Source organism: Rattus norvegicus, chromosome X, assembly GCF_036323735.1.
Source record: "Rattus norvegicus strain BN/NHsdMcwi chromosome X, GRCr8, whole genome shotgun sequence".
Lineage (NCBI taxonomy): Eukaryota > Metazoa > Chordata > Mammalia > Rodentia > Muridae > Rattus > Rattus norvegicus.
In genome coordinates, this window is record NC_086039.1 from 17,506,129 (window position 1) to 17,520,717 (window position 14,589).

Genomic DNA, 14,589 nt, shown 5'->3' on the forward strand with positions numbered 1-14,589 from the left:
CCCCTTCCCGGACTGACGGCGGGACAGACGGCTGGGTGTGCAGCGATCTCGAACCCGTGAGCCAGTAAGCAGAGCTTCTGCGTCCCAAGGACTCCAGCACACACCATGGCGGACTCTGAGCGTCTCTCGGCTCCCGGCTGCTGGTTAGCCTGCACCAGCTTCTCGCGCACCAAAAAGGGAATTCTCCTGTTTGCTGAGATTGTGAGTGTTCCCGGGCCAGAGGGTGGGCAGAGGCCGGGTGTGCAGGCTGGACCACACGGTACGGGACTGTTTCGGTTGAGGTAGGCACGTGGCCCAGCTGCTCGCTGCTTGGCAGTGAGGTGCAGGTAGGTGAGTTCGTGGAGGAGGGTCGAAGCCAGCCAAGGTGCAGGGCGTTCGGTGGGGCATGGGCAAAGTGTTGGAGAGCCGGTGGTGCACTCTAGTTAGAGGCGAGTTACCTCTAACTGATGTTGGGAGCTGTGGGTGTGTGGGTGCGTGTGTGGGTGTAGACTTATAGTGACCGGAGAGAAGGGGTCCTGGGGAGTGGGAGCCTCTCGTGGCAGGGCGTGGCCGGCCTGGGCACTAGCTGGCGGGCTGGCAGTGCGCCCAAAGGCGGGGCCTGTTGGGGTGGGGTAGAGCTAGTCCCCTCTAGGGTAGGGCGTTCCACACTTCGCCAGTTCTTCCTTGCCCATTTGGGACTGGATGGGAGGTCCTTAGCTCTTTGGATGGTTATACGGAACCTCGGTTTTCCATCCCCCTTCAAGTGGGCACCGCCTTTGGGTCACTTATAAAAGAGGTGCGGCTCCTTTAACGGAGCCCTGCCCTTCTAGTGTCATTCTCACCCCTTCCCAAAGGGGTTGCCCGGGGAACCGAACGTCCCTCCCCCTAAAGGCATGGACACTGGCGCCACCAGCGCTCACAAAACACCTGGTAGAGCCACTCCCTTCAGGAAAGGAGAACTGAAGCACATAATTCTCCTCTTTTCTTACTGGGTGACTCTGGGCAAGCCACATAACCTCTCTGTGACTCACTTTCCTCATGTGTGAAATAAATGTACCTAGCTCATTAGATTCTTGTGATGATTAAGTGAAATATGACTTGAAAAGCTCTGAGACAATGCATGCAAGAGGTGTTTCGCAATGATCGGATGTCATTTTCTCACTCCTGGTAGTTATTTGAGAAAAATAAGTTTTTTCTTTCTTCCCCAACCTCCTCAACTGACTCTACTGTGTGGGTGGAACCTAGGGCCTTGCACATGTTAGGCAAATGCTCAGCCACTGAGCTACATTCCCAGTCTTGGAAAGTAGATATCCCTTCCCCCCCCCCCCATGGATATTTAAGTTTGAGATCCCTCTTTTCTAATTTAAACCATTGCTTTGAACCCATGGCTGATCAAGGCCCATTTTTCTCCCTCTCAGATACTGTGCCTGGTGATTTTGATTTGCTTCAGTGCCTCTACATCAGCCTACTCCTCCCTGTCGGTGATTGAGATGATCTTTGCTGCTGTCTTATTTGTCTTCTACATGTGTGACCTGCACTCCAAGATCTCATTCATCAATTGGCCTTGGACCGTGAGAAAGGGGCCAACAGTGCCGAGACTGGGTGGGGGTTGGGAAGTTGCAACTCTGGTTGCTAAGATCACCTTTTTCTCTGTCCACGTCACAGGACTTCTTCAGATCCCTCATAGCAGCCATCCTGTACCTGATCACTTCCATTGTTGTCCTTGTAGAAGGACGAGGCAGCTCCAAAATCGTCGCTGGGGTAAGGGCCCAAGAAACAGACCCAAAGCACAGTGAGAAAGACTTGAGGATCTAGGGGCTTCCACGGGAGTGTGCGAGCCACACCAGGCCAAAATTTCAACCTGGATTTACCACAAAGTCTGGCCCCAGCAATGAATTTTACCTACCAAGATCCTTTGGTGTGAAAACACTGTCCATTGTCAGACACATCTTATGAGAGTCAAAGGCTGTCCCTTTGTCAACATGTTAGGCTACTATCTGCTAGAACGTTGTCTCAAATTGTAGTAGGAAGCCAAGCCCTCTGCATATGAGGCATTGGGGATGGATGTCCTATGCTGGGAGGTACTGGGGAGATGGTGAGGTAGAAGTATTCAGACTCTTGACCGTTCTCTGAGGATTCCTGGCTTCCTAGCAAGAGGCTGGAGTCACTGACCTACATGGGCCCCTATCGGGAGGGAGATAGAAAGACACAGAGGCTGAGTAGGAATGCCCTCTGATCCAATCTCATCACTCCTATCTTCTAGGTACTGGGCTTACTGGCTACCTTGCTCTTTGGCTACGATGCATACATCACCTTCCCTCTAAAGCAGCAAAGACATACAGCAGCCCCCACTGGTAAGAGTGTGTGTGTGTGTGTACACTTTTGTGCATGCTGAGAGCTGAAAAAAAGAAAAAGGGCAAAAGGCTGGGCAGAGGTAGCAAACACCTTTAATCCCAACACTCTGGAGGCACAGGGCAGGCAGATCTCTATGAGTTCAAGGCCAGCCTGATCTATATAGTAAGTTTCAGGACAACCAGGGCTACATATGAGACCCTGCCTCAAAAAACAAAGCAAAACAAAACAAAAAAAAACAAAAACAAAAAAACCCCAAAAAACCCTTACAAAAAGAAAGACTAAAGAAAAAGGAAAAGGACCTCCTAGGGAAAGATGACTACCAACTGTGTCCCTATTGATTCTTTTTTTTTTCCTCCGGAGCTGAGGACTGAACCCAGGGCCTTGCGCTTGCTAGGCAAGCGCTCTACCACTGAGCTAAATCCCCAACCCCCCTTATTGATTCTTAATGCCTTTTGTATCATGAAATGTCGTGTGTTAGCATTCCTTTCTGTATAAATGGGCATCTAGATTCATCAGTGCTTTCTTTTTTCCTCATGCAGACCCCACAGATGGCCCATGATCGTCTTTCGGCTGTCTCTGCTACCTGTCAATAGCTCCTCCATCAGAAACTTCCTCCTGTCAGGCGGCGGTGGTGGTGCATGCCTTTAATCCAAGCACTCAGGAGGCAGAGGCAGGTGGATCTCTGAGTTTGAGGCCAGGGCTACACAGTGAGGTCCTGTCTCCAAAACAATACCTCCTCTGGTTTCCACAACTCTCCAGCCATTCTCTGACCCCATGGAAACTGCTTATGGTACAAGAGATTGAACCTAGAGCTGTGTGCCTCCTGGGCAAGCACTCTCTACTGAGCTACATCCCTGTTAAAGTGCCTTTTTTGGGAGCTTTGTCTTCCAGCCTGCCAATCAACCCACTTTATGGGTGTGCCTAGATTCCCCTTTGCTCTGCAGTACCAGCAGCCAGACATGAGTTCTGCTTGAACCATATTCCCCACATAAGCTACAAAATGAGCTACCCACTACAAATAAGAACCTTTCTCTGTGTGGGGTGAGCTGTGAAGGGCTAAATAAACAATAAAAAGTATTGTCAAAGTCTATAATGAAGAAGTTAATTTTTTTGATCAAATGTGTGTTAGTATCAGGAGAAGGGAAATTGAGGTAAAGCCATCGGGACAAAGAAGCCAGGCGTTTCTTTAACAACTCTTACATTGCTTTGCTAATACAAACAAGATGGGAGTGCAGAAGGGGACTATGACTTAGTTCAGGACACTCATCATTTACACTGACTTTAGAAAGGTAGAGTTCCTTCTAAAGCTGCCTTCCTTCAAGCCACGATGCAGTTCTTGTCCCGGGTCTGGCGAGGCATCACTGGGTGAGACTCTTGGACAAGTGGCTGGGCTGCCGAGTTAAAGGTTTCAGTTGCAGTGCCCTGAGTGGTCTTGGGTCTGCACAGGTGAGGGGGCAGTGGGATGCGCTCCCCTAGGAAGAAGCCATCATCCTCAGAAGACTCTGAACTGGGGCTGGAGGGTGAACTGGAACAAGATCCAGAATCTGAACCCGATCCCAAGTCACAGCGATGGTGGCCATGTCTGCCAGGATGGTGGTGGTGCTGGTGGCTCCCTCGGCGACGGCGCCGTCTCCGACGGCGGTGGTGATGGTGGTAGCAGCTGGGGGCTCTGGGTGGGGGACTTCGCGGTCTACGGCGCTGGGCTGGAGGTGCACTAAGGGTCCTTCGTGGACCTCCTTCAGATACCAGAGGGTCTCGGAAGCTGACACGAGGCGTACTCTGGCGACCAAAGGTGGTGTTATCATCTGGGTGCAGGGCAGGATGGCCAGGGGATTCTGTAGGTGGCTCAGGAGCACTGCGAAGCCCCAGTTCAGGCATGGAGTGACGGTGGGGGGCCCCTCTCAGAAAGTGGGAGGGCTCTTCAGGGCCTGCAGCTAGAAAAAAAAAAGAAAGATGGAAGACACCGGATATGTGCTTGATCTGTCTGGCCCTTATCTGAGGAAAGATCTGGGAATGCCTTCTTTTCTCTACTGGGGCTGGGAAGTGGAGCAGGGGTCAGACATAGGATACCCCAAAATTTGACTCTTGCTTCGGGCTTTGGGTGGAGGGAAGGGTAGGGAGTAAATTAGCATGAAGTTTGGTATACCAACTGTGGCCAGGAAATGGCCTGAAGGGTTGGCCAGAAGTGGGTGTTATCAAGGGCCTGGAGTAGATTTGGTTTGAAGTAGAATGGAGGGGAAGCTTGGGTGTAGTGGGTAGAGGGTGACCAGTTGCCTGAAGTGAGGAAATTACTTGGGCTTAAGATGGGACGAGTTGAGGCGTGTAAAGGCTCTGTGCAGGGGCAGGGTGGACCCAGGGTCAGCAGGCAAGTGGAATCAGGGCAAGAGACTAGTCCTGAAATGGAGAAGGACGGGCCCAGCTATCTGGGGAGACAGGACAAAACTGAGCAGCCCAGGAAAGGCTTGATGGAGGCCAGGCTCACCAGGCTCTGACTTGGTACAGGTGCCTTTGCTGGCTGTCTCTGATGTCACCTCGGTAGCTGAGAAAGAAGCTGTGGAAGCTGTGAGTGCTGTGGTGACAGTGCCGGCGCTCCAGCTGCGACGGCCCGGCCCTGCAGTGGTGGTCTCAGACCCAAGGCTGCAGGCTCGTGAGCAGAAGATTAGGCCTCGACGTGGCAGGAAAGGGCGGCCCAGGAGAGCTCGACCACAACGACTACAGCAGAAGCATCGATCTGAAGCATGCCAGTGTTGGCCCTCATAAGCCATCTGACCCTGGTCCAGGCCTGTGAGGACCAACACACGTGGGAAAACTGAGGCAGCACTCATAGACTACCCTACCAAAGTGGGGTCTTTCTTAGGAAGAGGTGGGGGATTTGAAGTAGGGTACCCTGACTTTCTTCCCCACTCCCAGAAGGGGCTCTTTCTGTGGAGAAAGGAGATAATGTGAGATTTAACCCTCAGCTTCCTTATCGTTTGGAGAGGAACTGACCAGCAATGGTACTTTTCTTTCCTACGATACTCATTTAAAGAGTGTAGATGGGCATTGAGCTCTAATACGTGATCATCAGGAGTGCCAGTCAGCTTTAGGTAGAAGGTAAATAAATGGAAGGCTAGACCTGAATAGAGGTGTGGCTGGTGGAGGCAAGACTTAGGTAGGACATGGATTTGGTGGGAAAGAAGCCAGTTTAAGAAGGTAGAGTGTCCAAAAAAGGTAGGGTGTGCTAGAAGGCAGGACATACAGTAGGATGAGGGAGAGAGGGAGGAAGGTGGAATGGAACAGAATATAGCTCGGGGTGGTAGGGCTTCATTCAGTTCGGCATGCTGGAATCAGAGGGTGTTCTGCAGGTGCATTTAGTGTAGTGGTGCTGGTGGTGCTGATGGTGGAATTTAGAAAGCATGACATGTAGGCTGGGAGGCTAGATCAGTGATAGAAAATCTGTTGGGGGGTTGGGGATTTGGCTCAGTGGTAGAGCGCTTGCCTAGGAAGCACAAGGCCCTGGGTTCGGTCCCCAGCTCCGGAAAAAACAAACAAACAAACAAACAAACAAACAAACAAAAAAAAAAACAAGAGAAAATCTGTTGGGCATGGTAGGAGCTCTGGCCCTGAGTCCTGTCTCTAGCACCAAAGGAAAGGAGGGGGAGGAGGGGCTAAGGGGAAGAAGGGAGAGAGAAGCATGAGTAGGGCCCTGGCCTTGCTGTTCATACGTTCCTCTGTCCTTTGCCAGCATGTTCTCACCCACCGATGTGTTCCCCACAGCCATCACAGTATTCCGCATGGCGGGCCTCATAGCAGGCGCAGCAGTGGGGGCGGCTCTGACGCATGACATAGCGCTGCCCTCCTAATGAAGCTTCACACTCGAAACAGCAGAAGTGACCCATGTGCCAGTGTCGGCCTTCCGCCTCTGTACATTCAGGGGAGAAGATGATCTGCAGGGCAGAGATCACCCGGGGCTGTCAGAAGAGCTTGCTTTTGGCTCGGCCCACCTTCCACACCTCTGCCCAGGGAGGTACAAACCTCATCACACGCTTGGCAGCGAGGGCGCAGGCATTCAGCATGGTGGCGCCCACAGTACACCTTGCCAGCATGATAGAAGTAGATGAGGTCAACCAGCAACTCCTGGCAGGTGGTACACACAAAGCACTGAGGGTGCCAACAGGCACCAAGGCCTGCGCGACTGGCAAAGACTGCAATGTCCCCACCTCCGATCTGCTTTCCACACTGCCAAATGACAGATACCATCACAGTTACCAAGACAGTCAGATGGATGGAGTGAGCCAAGTATGTGAGAACTTGGCCTCTCCCATGGTAAAGCTTTGTATATTTTGTTTATGACAGGATCTCAAGTAGCCCAGGCTGATTCTGAATTTAATACACAGCTATGGCTGGGCTTGAATCCCTGATTCTCCAGTAACCAGCATCTCCTATGAGATAAATCTGAGATAGTTCCCACTTACAAGGAGGCTGGGGTAGGGCACGTAAGAGATTGACTGTGCTTGTGGGCAAACCATAAAGACAAGCCTTAGTCATCAGGGATGGCCTTCCACGGAAGCCTTCTTCCAGGTCACTGGAGCAATTATTAAGCTGCACCCAGTGGAGGTGCTGTAGAGATAGTCTCCACCCCTCAGAGGTCTCAGCCAATGGACCTCACCAAATAGTTTTAAAGGCAGGCCCTTACCCGCCAGGCAAGGTCTTGGAGACAAATCCCACTAACTGTGGAGGGTTCTACCTCAGGATTCAGACTCTGCCACTGTGCATCGCTTTATTAATATTATTATCTGTTGTTATGAATTTGCATGGTTGGGGATGGGCTTGTGAGGGAGCTCTTTTGTTTGTTTTGAAATAGGGTTTTACTATGTAGCCCAGGATGCCCTTGAACTTAATAATACTTCTGCCTTAGCCTCCCAAATTGTTGAGATGACATGTGTGAGCCACATGTGTGATCCAGCTATGTGAATCAGATCCTAAGAACAAGTCCTGATCACAAGAAGAGTCAGAGACACAATCCCTGCTCCATGCCTTCTGAATGGAGGAGAAGAAACTACAGAACTATCCATCAAGGCCTTAGAGACAAATTAGACCCCATAGTGGTCTCCAAGGGGCATATTCTATTCACCAGAGGGCTTGAGAGACACCCCAATGGGTTAAGTGGTAGGTCTCAGGGCCTTCACTTGCTGAGATCCTCCATAGCTTACCTCCTCGCAGATGGCCCCAGTAATGGTCACTGGGAAGATTCGAACGGTGGCCCGTCCCAGATTCTCCCTCTTCCTCTGCTGGCTGAAGGCTCGCAACTCTTTCTTCTCCTCCTCTTCCAGGGCTGTGCAGTACTGTGCCTGGGGAGAGATGGAGTCTTCTGGACTTCATCCACACTCACGGAATTTACTTCTATGCCATTGTCTATATGGTGCCTCCCATTGGCCATACCCATCCCTCGCCTTTCTCTCAAGACTCAGTTAAGTTTGGTCAAGGAATGTCTCCCTTTGGATCCTGCTTCTCCAGGTCTTTCACTTTAGCTCAGCTCACCTTTCTTTGGCTGACCCTGCCCATTTCTTGCCAGTTCCCCCGAATTTGTCCAGGCTGTACCCCACTCCTAGCATGCCCATCCAGCCTTCTCCCCCTCTTCACCTCACTGTCGTGTGGGGGTAGCTGATGCAGCAGCTGCTTTATCCTGTATTTCTCCCCAGGACTGTTGACATAGGGGACCTTGTCCTCTGGAAGGCAACTGAAAAACTGGTAAACCTGGGAGGAGGTGAAAGGGTGAGAGAAAACAATTACAGTTAGGGATGAGCTAGGATACAGCGAGGTCATGGGTCCCCCGTTCTATGGGAAAATTCAAGTCATCTGCAGGGCACTTCTCCTGATGGCAGTCTCTTTCCCGAAACTCCTGAATGGTTGAAGGGACCCGCAGGGCAAACCCTGCTCTCTTCCCTTTATAGCAAAACTTCTCAAAAGAGTTGACTATTCTGGTCCATTCTACTTCCTCTGTTCCAATTGTATCTTGACTCAACTCAGGTCACTGGGGATATCTGCGCTGCAAAAAATAAGTCATTGTTCTCGTCTTAGTCCTCATTGGTTAGAGCATCCTTAGTCCAGGTCCTGGCTGATTACTCTCACTTCCTGAAAACAGTTTCTTCCTTGGGCCTCCAGAATACCACAAAGCCCTGGCTTCCTTCCTTTCTTCCTTCCTCACCGGCTGTTTGTCTCATTCTTTAAATTGTTCCTCGACTAGTGGACACCTGAATATGGGATGGTTATAGGGCAGAGTCCTTGGTTCTCTTGCCTGTGTATATATACCCTCTTAGAAATTGCATCTACCTTGGCTCTAATGGTCATCTGTTGACTAAGGTGCCAAGAATGCAGTCCCAAGACCTCTCCCCATGTCCTAGGTAATGTAGCTATGTAATTAGCACCACCAACTCTTATTCAAACTTGCTCTTGATTAGCTTTTTAAAAAATTTCTCCTCCCCTGACCTTTCCTCTTTGAGATGGGGGTCTCAATATACAGTTCTTGCTGGTTTGGCCCTTACTATTTGGATCAGGTTGGCCTTGGTCTCCTGATGCTGGAATTACAGGTCTGCACTACTATATTTGGTTTGCCTTAGCTTCTTTCTTTTCTTTTTGCTTTTTAGGTGTTTTGAGACAGACAGGGTTTCACTATGTAGAAGACAGGCTGGCCTCGAACTCACAGACATCCTGCCTGCCTCTGCTTCCCAAGTGCTGGGATTAAAGGTGTGTGCCACCACTGCCTGGCTGGGTTTTTTTCATACTTTTTCATACATCTATCTATCTCTCTCTCTCTCTCTCTCTCTCTCTCTCTCTCTCTATCTCTCTATCTATCTATCTATCTATCTATCTATCTATCTCTCTATCTATCTATCTATCTATCTATTCCAACTACATATCCCTAGCTGGTGGAGCCTGGAGCTTGATATGTAGACCAGGTTGGCCTTGAATTCACAAAGATCTACCTGCCTCACTCAGCATCTCAAATGCTGGTACTGAAAGCCTGTGCAACTGTGCCTGACTTTTGATTTCTCTCTCTCTCTCTCTCTCTCTCTCTCTCTCTCTACTTTTCTCTCTTTCTTTCTTTCTTTCCTAGTTAGGGTTTCTCTATGTAGCCTTGACTGTCCTGGTATTCTCTCTGTAGGCCACGCTGACCTTGAACATTCAAGGATCTGCCTGCCTCTACCTCCCAAGTGCTGGACAAAGTCATGTGCCACCATGTCCAGCTTGATTTCTTTTTTTTTTTTTTTTGGTTCTTTTTTTTTTCGGAGCTGGGGATCGAACCCAGGGCCTTGTGCTTCCTAGGCAAGCGCTCTACCACTGAGCTAAATCCCCAACCCCTTGATTTCTTTTCTTAAAGACTGGGACTTGTTATGCAGTCTAGATTGTGCTGGGTCACATAGTGCGCTCCAGTCCAATCAATCGATACAGAGCCCTGTCTCACTAGAAAAATCCCACCAAAACTACAAATGACAATGTATCCAGAATGGAGGCTGGGTTGCCTAGCATATGCAAAGACACAATGCTCTATCGAGTATAGATTTCCAAAAACAAGGCTCACACAGCAGTGACCTCTGTGTCATAGCTTCCTAGTCACTAGTCCTGATTCCACCCTTGCTACTACAGGCTGTTACAGCAGTCAGATAGACCATTATATAAGAAGACAAACCGTGGGTTGGGGATTTAGCTCAGTGGTAGAGTGTTTTCCTAGCAAGCACAAGGCCCTGGGTTCGGTCCTCAGCTCCGGAAAAAAAAAAAAAAAAGACAAACCGAGTCCCTCTTCTCCTCACAGCCCTCTTGAGCCTCTCCCCTTATTCAGAGCAAAGTTCTGTCCATGACCCGCTAGTTCCTCTGCCCTTTCCTGCAGGCACTCTCACTTTGCCCACCCTGCTCCTGCCTCACTGGTCTCCTCACATTTCTTCACATAGATGTGCCAAGCACATACTGCCTCAATACCTTGGCATTTCTACTTACTTAACCTGGACTGTGCCAACCTCAGACCTCTGCAAGGCTCACTTTACCTCCTTCAGGGCAGCTCAGATAGGGCTTGCCTGGGCATTCTATTTATAATCCTGGCTTCCCTCCCTTTCCTCCCTCAGCTTTTTTTAATTCCATAGCCCTTATGCCACCTGATGCACCGTCATGCCTTTCCCCTGAAAGTTCCATGCCTGAGAGTTTAACTCACCAAAGATATTTTTAAAGGATCCATATGAACTGAACACCTCTACACAGAGATTTTTTTTTCTGGGACAGTGTCTTTCTGTGTAGCCCTGGCTGTCCTGGAACTCAACTCTGTAGATCAGGTTGGCCTCGAACTCACAGAGATCCATCTGCCTCTGCCTCCCAAGAGCTGGGATTAAAGATATATTACCATACCCAGCTATTTTTTTCCTGAACACTATCCTTTTTTCCCTGGCTATGGGCTTGAGTCCAAGGCCTTGTAAATGTTAGGCATGTTCTTCACAAGAGAGCTACAAATCCCAGCCCAGAAACAACACAACTGCTTATCTCATCTGGCGTTTGCAGTGTACTACGGTTTATAATCTAGAGAAGATTTAAAGTGTATGGGAAGATGCTTAGGTCATATACAAAGATAACATGCCATTTTACTTAAGGTGTAGGTTATATACAAACACTATACAGTTTTATATAAGAGACTTGAGTATTTTTGGATGTTGGTATTCCTGTGAGGGAATGTAAGTGCCAGCGTGTGTGTGTGTGTGTGTGTGTGTGTGTGTGTGATTTGCTGCTGAAATTAATTAAAACCCAGTGTCATATGAGTGCTAGGGCAAATGCTCTATGCCATAACCATACACCCCCAACCCCACCTCTGTTTCATGGTTTCTTTACTGTCCTCAGTGCCTAGAAGTGTCCAACAAACCGTGAATGCTCAGTAACAATCAAATGAATGCATAATTCATCGGCGACCTAGTGAATGAGATAAAGTCTGGAGTAAAGGACAGAATAGGAATAGGGCTGGAGAGACAGTTCAGTGGCTAAAGTTGCTCTCCTGCTCATGCAGAGAGATGGAACTCAGTTTCTGGTGCACACACCACAGCTGACAATCTCCATAACGCATTTCCAATGGATCTGATACTCTCTTCTGGTCTTTCCAGGCGCACGCACGCACGCACACACACACACACACACCTCTTTAAAAAAGAAATGGGATGGACAGTGAACAAGATCCAGAGGAACTGGCCCAGTGATCACTCAGAACAGACACTGGTAGGCAGACCACAACCGCACTCCAGCATTACTCCAGAAACGGGTTTGCTCTCAGATGCATATGTGTGCGTCCACTGGAGAATGAGAGTGGGTAGCCAGCTTTTGGTCACCTGCTCCGGCTTAAGGCCAGGGGGTACCCAGGCATACTCCTCTGAGGCACAGCCTGAGTCGTCATCGGAAATGGAGTGGCGCTGGAAGTCTGAGATGAGCCGGCACATGATGCGTTCTAGGTCCACAGGCACAGTGTGTACAGCATGCTCCTCCCGTGGGCATTTGCAGTGCTGGCAGATCTTTCTGTGAGAGCCAGGATAGGAGTCTATTACTAAGGAGTGGTCCACTCAAATCTCTAGGCAGCCCAGGTCCAAAGATGAAGGGCAGGACATGTAGATTAACACCAAAGGACTCAGAGATGGGACAGAGCTCTGTGCCTGAGGCCAGGGCTGACAGGAACTGAGGCTAAGAGCCAGGGTCTGACTTTGCCTTGTGAACAGGCCATGGGACACTGGCTGTGCCAGGCTTAGCTTCTGGATGATGACTGGTCTGGAAAATAGGGGCCTAGAGGACTGGGGGGTTGGGCTGTGATCCTGGGTACAGGATGTGTAGGGGTGGGGCTTCAATTTCAGTTCTGGTGCTTGTGTCATATCCTCTGGGCATCAGGCCTGGCAGAGGCAGGATTCCGGGGCTGAGACTAGTCATAAATCAAGGGATTTTCTCAGGCAAACGAGTCTGTGCTCTGTGGAGTAACCACCCCTGAAGGCAGGTCTCTAGGTTATATGTAGAGGGAGTGAGGACACAGTTGGGAGTCTGTAGGACTATGGGTTCTTAGACTTTGGGTGCTATGCTCCAGTAGGAGAGAACACTGGGTATGAGGGGCAAGTTCTGAGCCTAAGAAGGGGCCTGTGGATGAGGCTAGAAGATCGCTCTAGAGATGTGTCTTAGATGTGAGAGAAGATTCTTTTGGGGTTCAGGACTGTGGAACACTCCTGGGAACAGGTCTCCCGGGAATGAGTCAGGGGCGGGGCCCTGGAATGAACTTTGAGGTTCCTTTCCCAACTAAGCTCTCTGTGGGCGGAGCTCAGGCCTTGGGGCGGGTCCCTGACAAAGGCTAGGGTCACTTACCTCCAGCCGTGCAGCAGGAAGCCTGGGCACTGTTCCCTGCAGGAGTTGCAAGGCTGGCCGCGGGCAGGGTCCTCTGCCTCTGGAGGCTGTAGTGGGTGGGGGTAGATGCAAGAAGAAATAAGGTGCTGGAGTAGGGAGGAAGAAGTGAACGCCTGCTACTCCACTCCCAGGCTCACAACCGCAGGCTGGGGCCTGTCTTACTGGGGGCAGCGCTGGGCAGGCCGAGACCACGCCTTGAGCGCGGGGGAGGAGGAAACAATCAAACCAGAGGCAGGGCAGCGGAGACCACTTTCCTGTATGTGTTCCCTTTCCAGGGAATTCTCCTGTCTGGGCTGGTCTGTCCCTCTTTAGTTCTCAGGCAGGTCTGTCAGAGAGTCCTCTACCTACCAGAGCAGAGTTCCTAATCTGGGCATTCCCTCCCAAGTCTCCCTTCAACATCCAAGGTTCCAGCTGCACTCCAGTTCCACAGGGTAGGCATCTGAGAACCTACCCTTTCCCTGAGATCCCTCATGAACTCTGGGCGATGCCCTCCCTTCAGTTCTCCTGCCTCTCCCCCAAATTCTGGCTCCCTCTCTCCTACCTGAGGAACAGAAGAGTTATCTTTAGGGCCACAGGTTATCCCTGCTTCATTCAGAAAGCCACATCCCAAGCAATCTTTGTCTTTACACTTCACACTTCAGGACTAATCTCTTCTTTAGTCCAGATTCCACCTTTCTTGGTTAAAGATATTTCAAAGGAAAAGAGAAATCATCCTATCTAGGAAGTCAGCTTCCAGACTCCGATGGACGTCTGGAAATCTTCTGATCCTAAATCTTAGTTTATTGACTCTTGATACCCATGGATGAAAAACCCCACTCTCACTCTATAGTCACGTAATGTATGAGGTCCCTTAATCAGAAACTCAGGATGTCCTACTCTTTCAACCTCAAATCTCAAGACCCTATTCTTTACGCCTTTTGGATTAATTCACAGGTAAGGGGGCACCCCACGATTGCAACGGTGATAAAAGTGTGAGATGTGTTAGGGGCTTGAGCCACCATAGCTACACGATTGTACTTCAGTCCCAGTGCTCAAATCTAGGAAAGCTGGGGAAATGAGTTCCCAGATCCTCCCTTGGGGTGCCTTCCCTCTGTCTCGGTGCCCTGCCCCCTCTCCTGAATCTCAGGTTACCCCTGACCCCCACCACTGCCCTGAGCCCTGCTCACCGCACGCCCGGAGCGGCGCCTCCTGGACCCACGCGCGAACATGGCGCGCCCAGACAGAGACAAGCCCGGCTGGGTCAGACGAATGGAGTCTGCTGCCACGGCGCGTCGGGCCTGGCAGCTCTGTTCCGTAAACTTGACTCCGAGGTGGGAGGAGCACGCTTTCTAGGGCACGCCCCGCGGACTGTGTAGTGTCTCAGTCACCCCGGTGTCCCCTATCTAAAGGTGAGTGAGTACTTTGCTGGAAAGCCTGCTGTTGGTATTTATCCCGGGGCTAGAGCCAGAGCCCGGTGTCTGAAGGCTGAGCCTTCACTATCCCTCAGTGCCACATGGCCTTTCGAGTTTGAAAGCCGGAAGCAAGCGGGTTTGGATGTGGAGACATGGTGAGAGTGTTACACTTGAGTGCTTGTTTCCATGAAGAGTGTCTTAAAAGCTTTGGGGGACAGGGGTCAAAGTCACCTCTTGGTCCTTTCCCAGGTTCTCTTTTCCCGGGATGAATGTTCAGTCGTAACTGGTGTTCTGTGGCTCTTACCGTCCTGCTAGACCTGTTCCATTTTTAGAGTCAGAACTGAGGTATATGTGGAAAAGTCTGAAATCACTGGCGAGGTTCCCCACTGCACCTCTGCCCAAAGAAGTAGGTCTTAGAGCCTTCCTTCCTGTTCCTCTATTTTTCTGTCTCTAGGTAGGTCTCTTCTTTTCCTCAGCT

At 50.4% G+C, this 14,589-nt stretch overlaps 2 protein-coding genes across 4 annotated transcripts; one reads left to right on the plus strand and one right to left on the minus strand.

Moving 5' to 3' along the window:
• The first annotated feature begins 24 nt into the window (after positions 1-24).
• On the plus strand, positions 25-3,424 carry Plp2 (proteolipid protein 2). Its single transcript, NM_207601.1, has 5 exons — positions 25-201; positions 1,398-1,550; positions 1,645-1,740; positions 2,243-2,333; positions 2,874-3,424. The coding sequence occupies exons 1-5, from the start codon at positions 106-108 to the stop codon at positions 2,891-2,893; spliced, it is 456 nt and encodes a 151-aa protein (NP_997484.1). The 5' UTR covers positions 25-105; the 3' UTR covers positions 2,894-3,424.
• On the minus strand, positions 3,423-14,029 carry Prickle3 (prickle planar cell polarity protein 3). Of its 3 annotated transcripts, none has more exons than XM_039099792.2 (10): positions 13,887-14,029; positions 13,262-13,391; positions 12,682-12,767; positions 11,673-11,856; positions 7,957-8,070; positions 7,527-7,664; positions 6,349-6,552; positions 6,074-6,260; positions 4,817-5,116; positions 3,516-4,268 (listed from the first exon to the last, which is right to left on the minus strand). In XM_039099792.2, the coding sequence occupies exons 4-10, from the start codon at positions 11,778-11,780 to the stop codon at positions 3,652-3,654; spliced, it is 1,668 nt and encodes a 555-aa protein (XP_038955720.1). In that variant the 5' UTR covers positions 11,781-11,856; positions 12,682-12,767; positions 13,262-13,391; positions 13,887-14,029; the 3' UTR covers positions 3,516-3,651. The 3 variants fall into 3 exon arrangements, with proteins under 3 accessions (NP_001014132.1, XP_038955720.1, XP_038955719.1); XM_039099791.2 differs by having other exon boundaries at positions 13,262-13,395; positions 13,887-14,021; NM_001014110.1 differs by lacking the exon at positions 13,262-13,391 and having other exon boundaries at positions 3,423-4,268; positions 13,887-13,994.
• Between the last annotated feature and the right edge of the window lie 560 nt (positions 14,030-14,589).

Excerpts from the sequence above, each read along its gene's own strand:
- Plp2 (NM_207601.1), top strand. The coding sequence starts at position 106 with ATGGCGGACTCTGAGCGTCTCTCGGCTCCCGGCTGCTGGTTAGCCTGC. Across the intron at positions 202-1,397 it reads TTCTCCTGTTTGCTGAGATT|ATACTGTGCCTGGTGATTTT; the intron begins GTGAGTGTTCCC and ends TCTCCCTCTCAG. Across the intron at positions 2,334-2,873 it reads ACATACAGCAGCCCCCACTG|ACCCCACAGATGGCCCATGA; the intron begins GTAAGAGTGTGT and ends TTCCTCATGCAG.
- Prickle3 (NM_001014110.1), bottom strand. The coding sequence starts at position 13,928 with ATGTTCGCGCGTGGGTCCAGGAGGCGCCGCTCCGGGCGTGCG. Across the intron at positions 6,261-6,348 it reads GCTGCCAAGCGTGTGATGAG|ATCATCTTCTCCCCTGAATG; the intron begins GTTTGTACCTCC and ends TCTGCCCTGCAG. Across the intron at positions 5,117-6,073 it reads TGGCTGTGGGGAACACATCG|GCCTGGACCAGGGTCAGATG; the intron begins GTGGGTGAGAAC and ends TGGTCCTCACAG.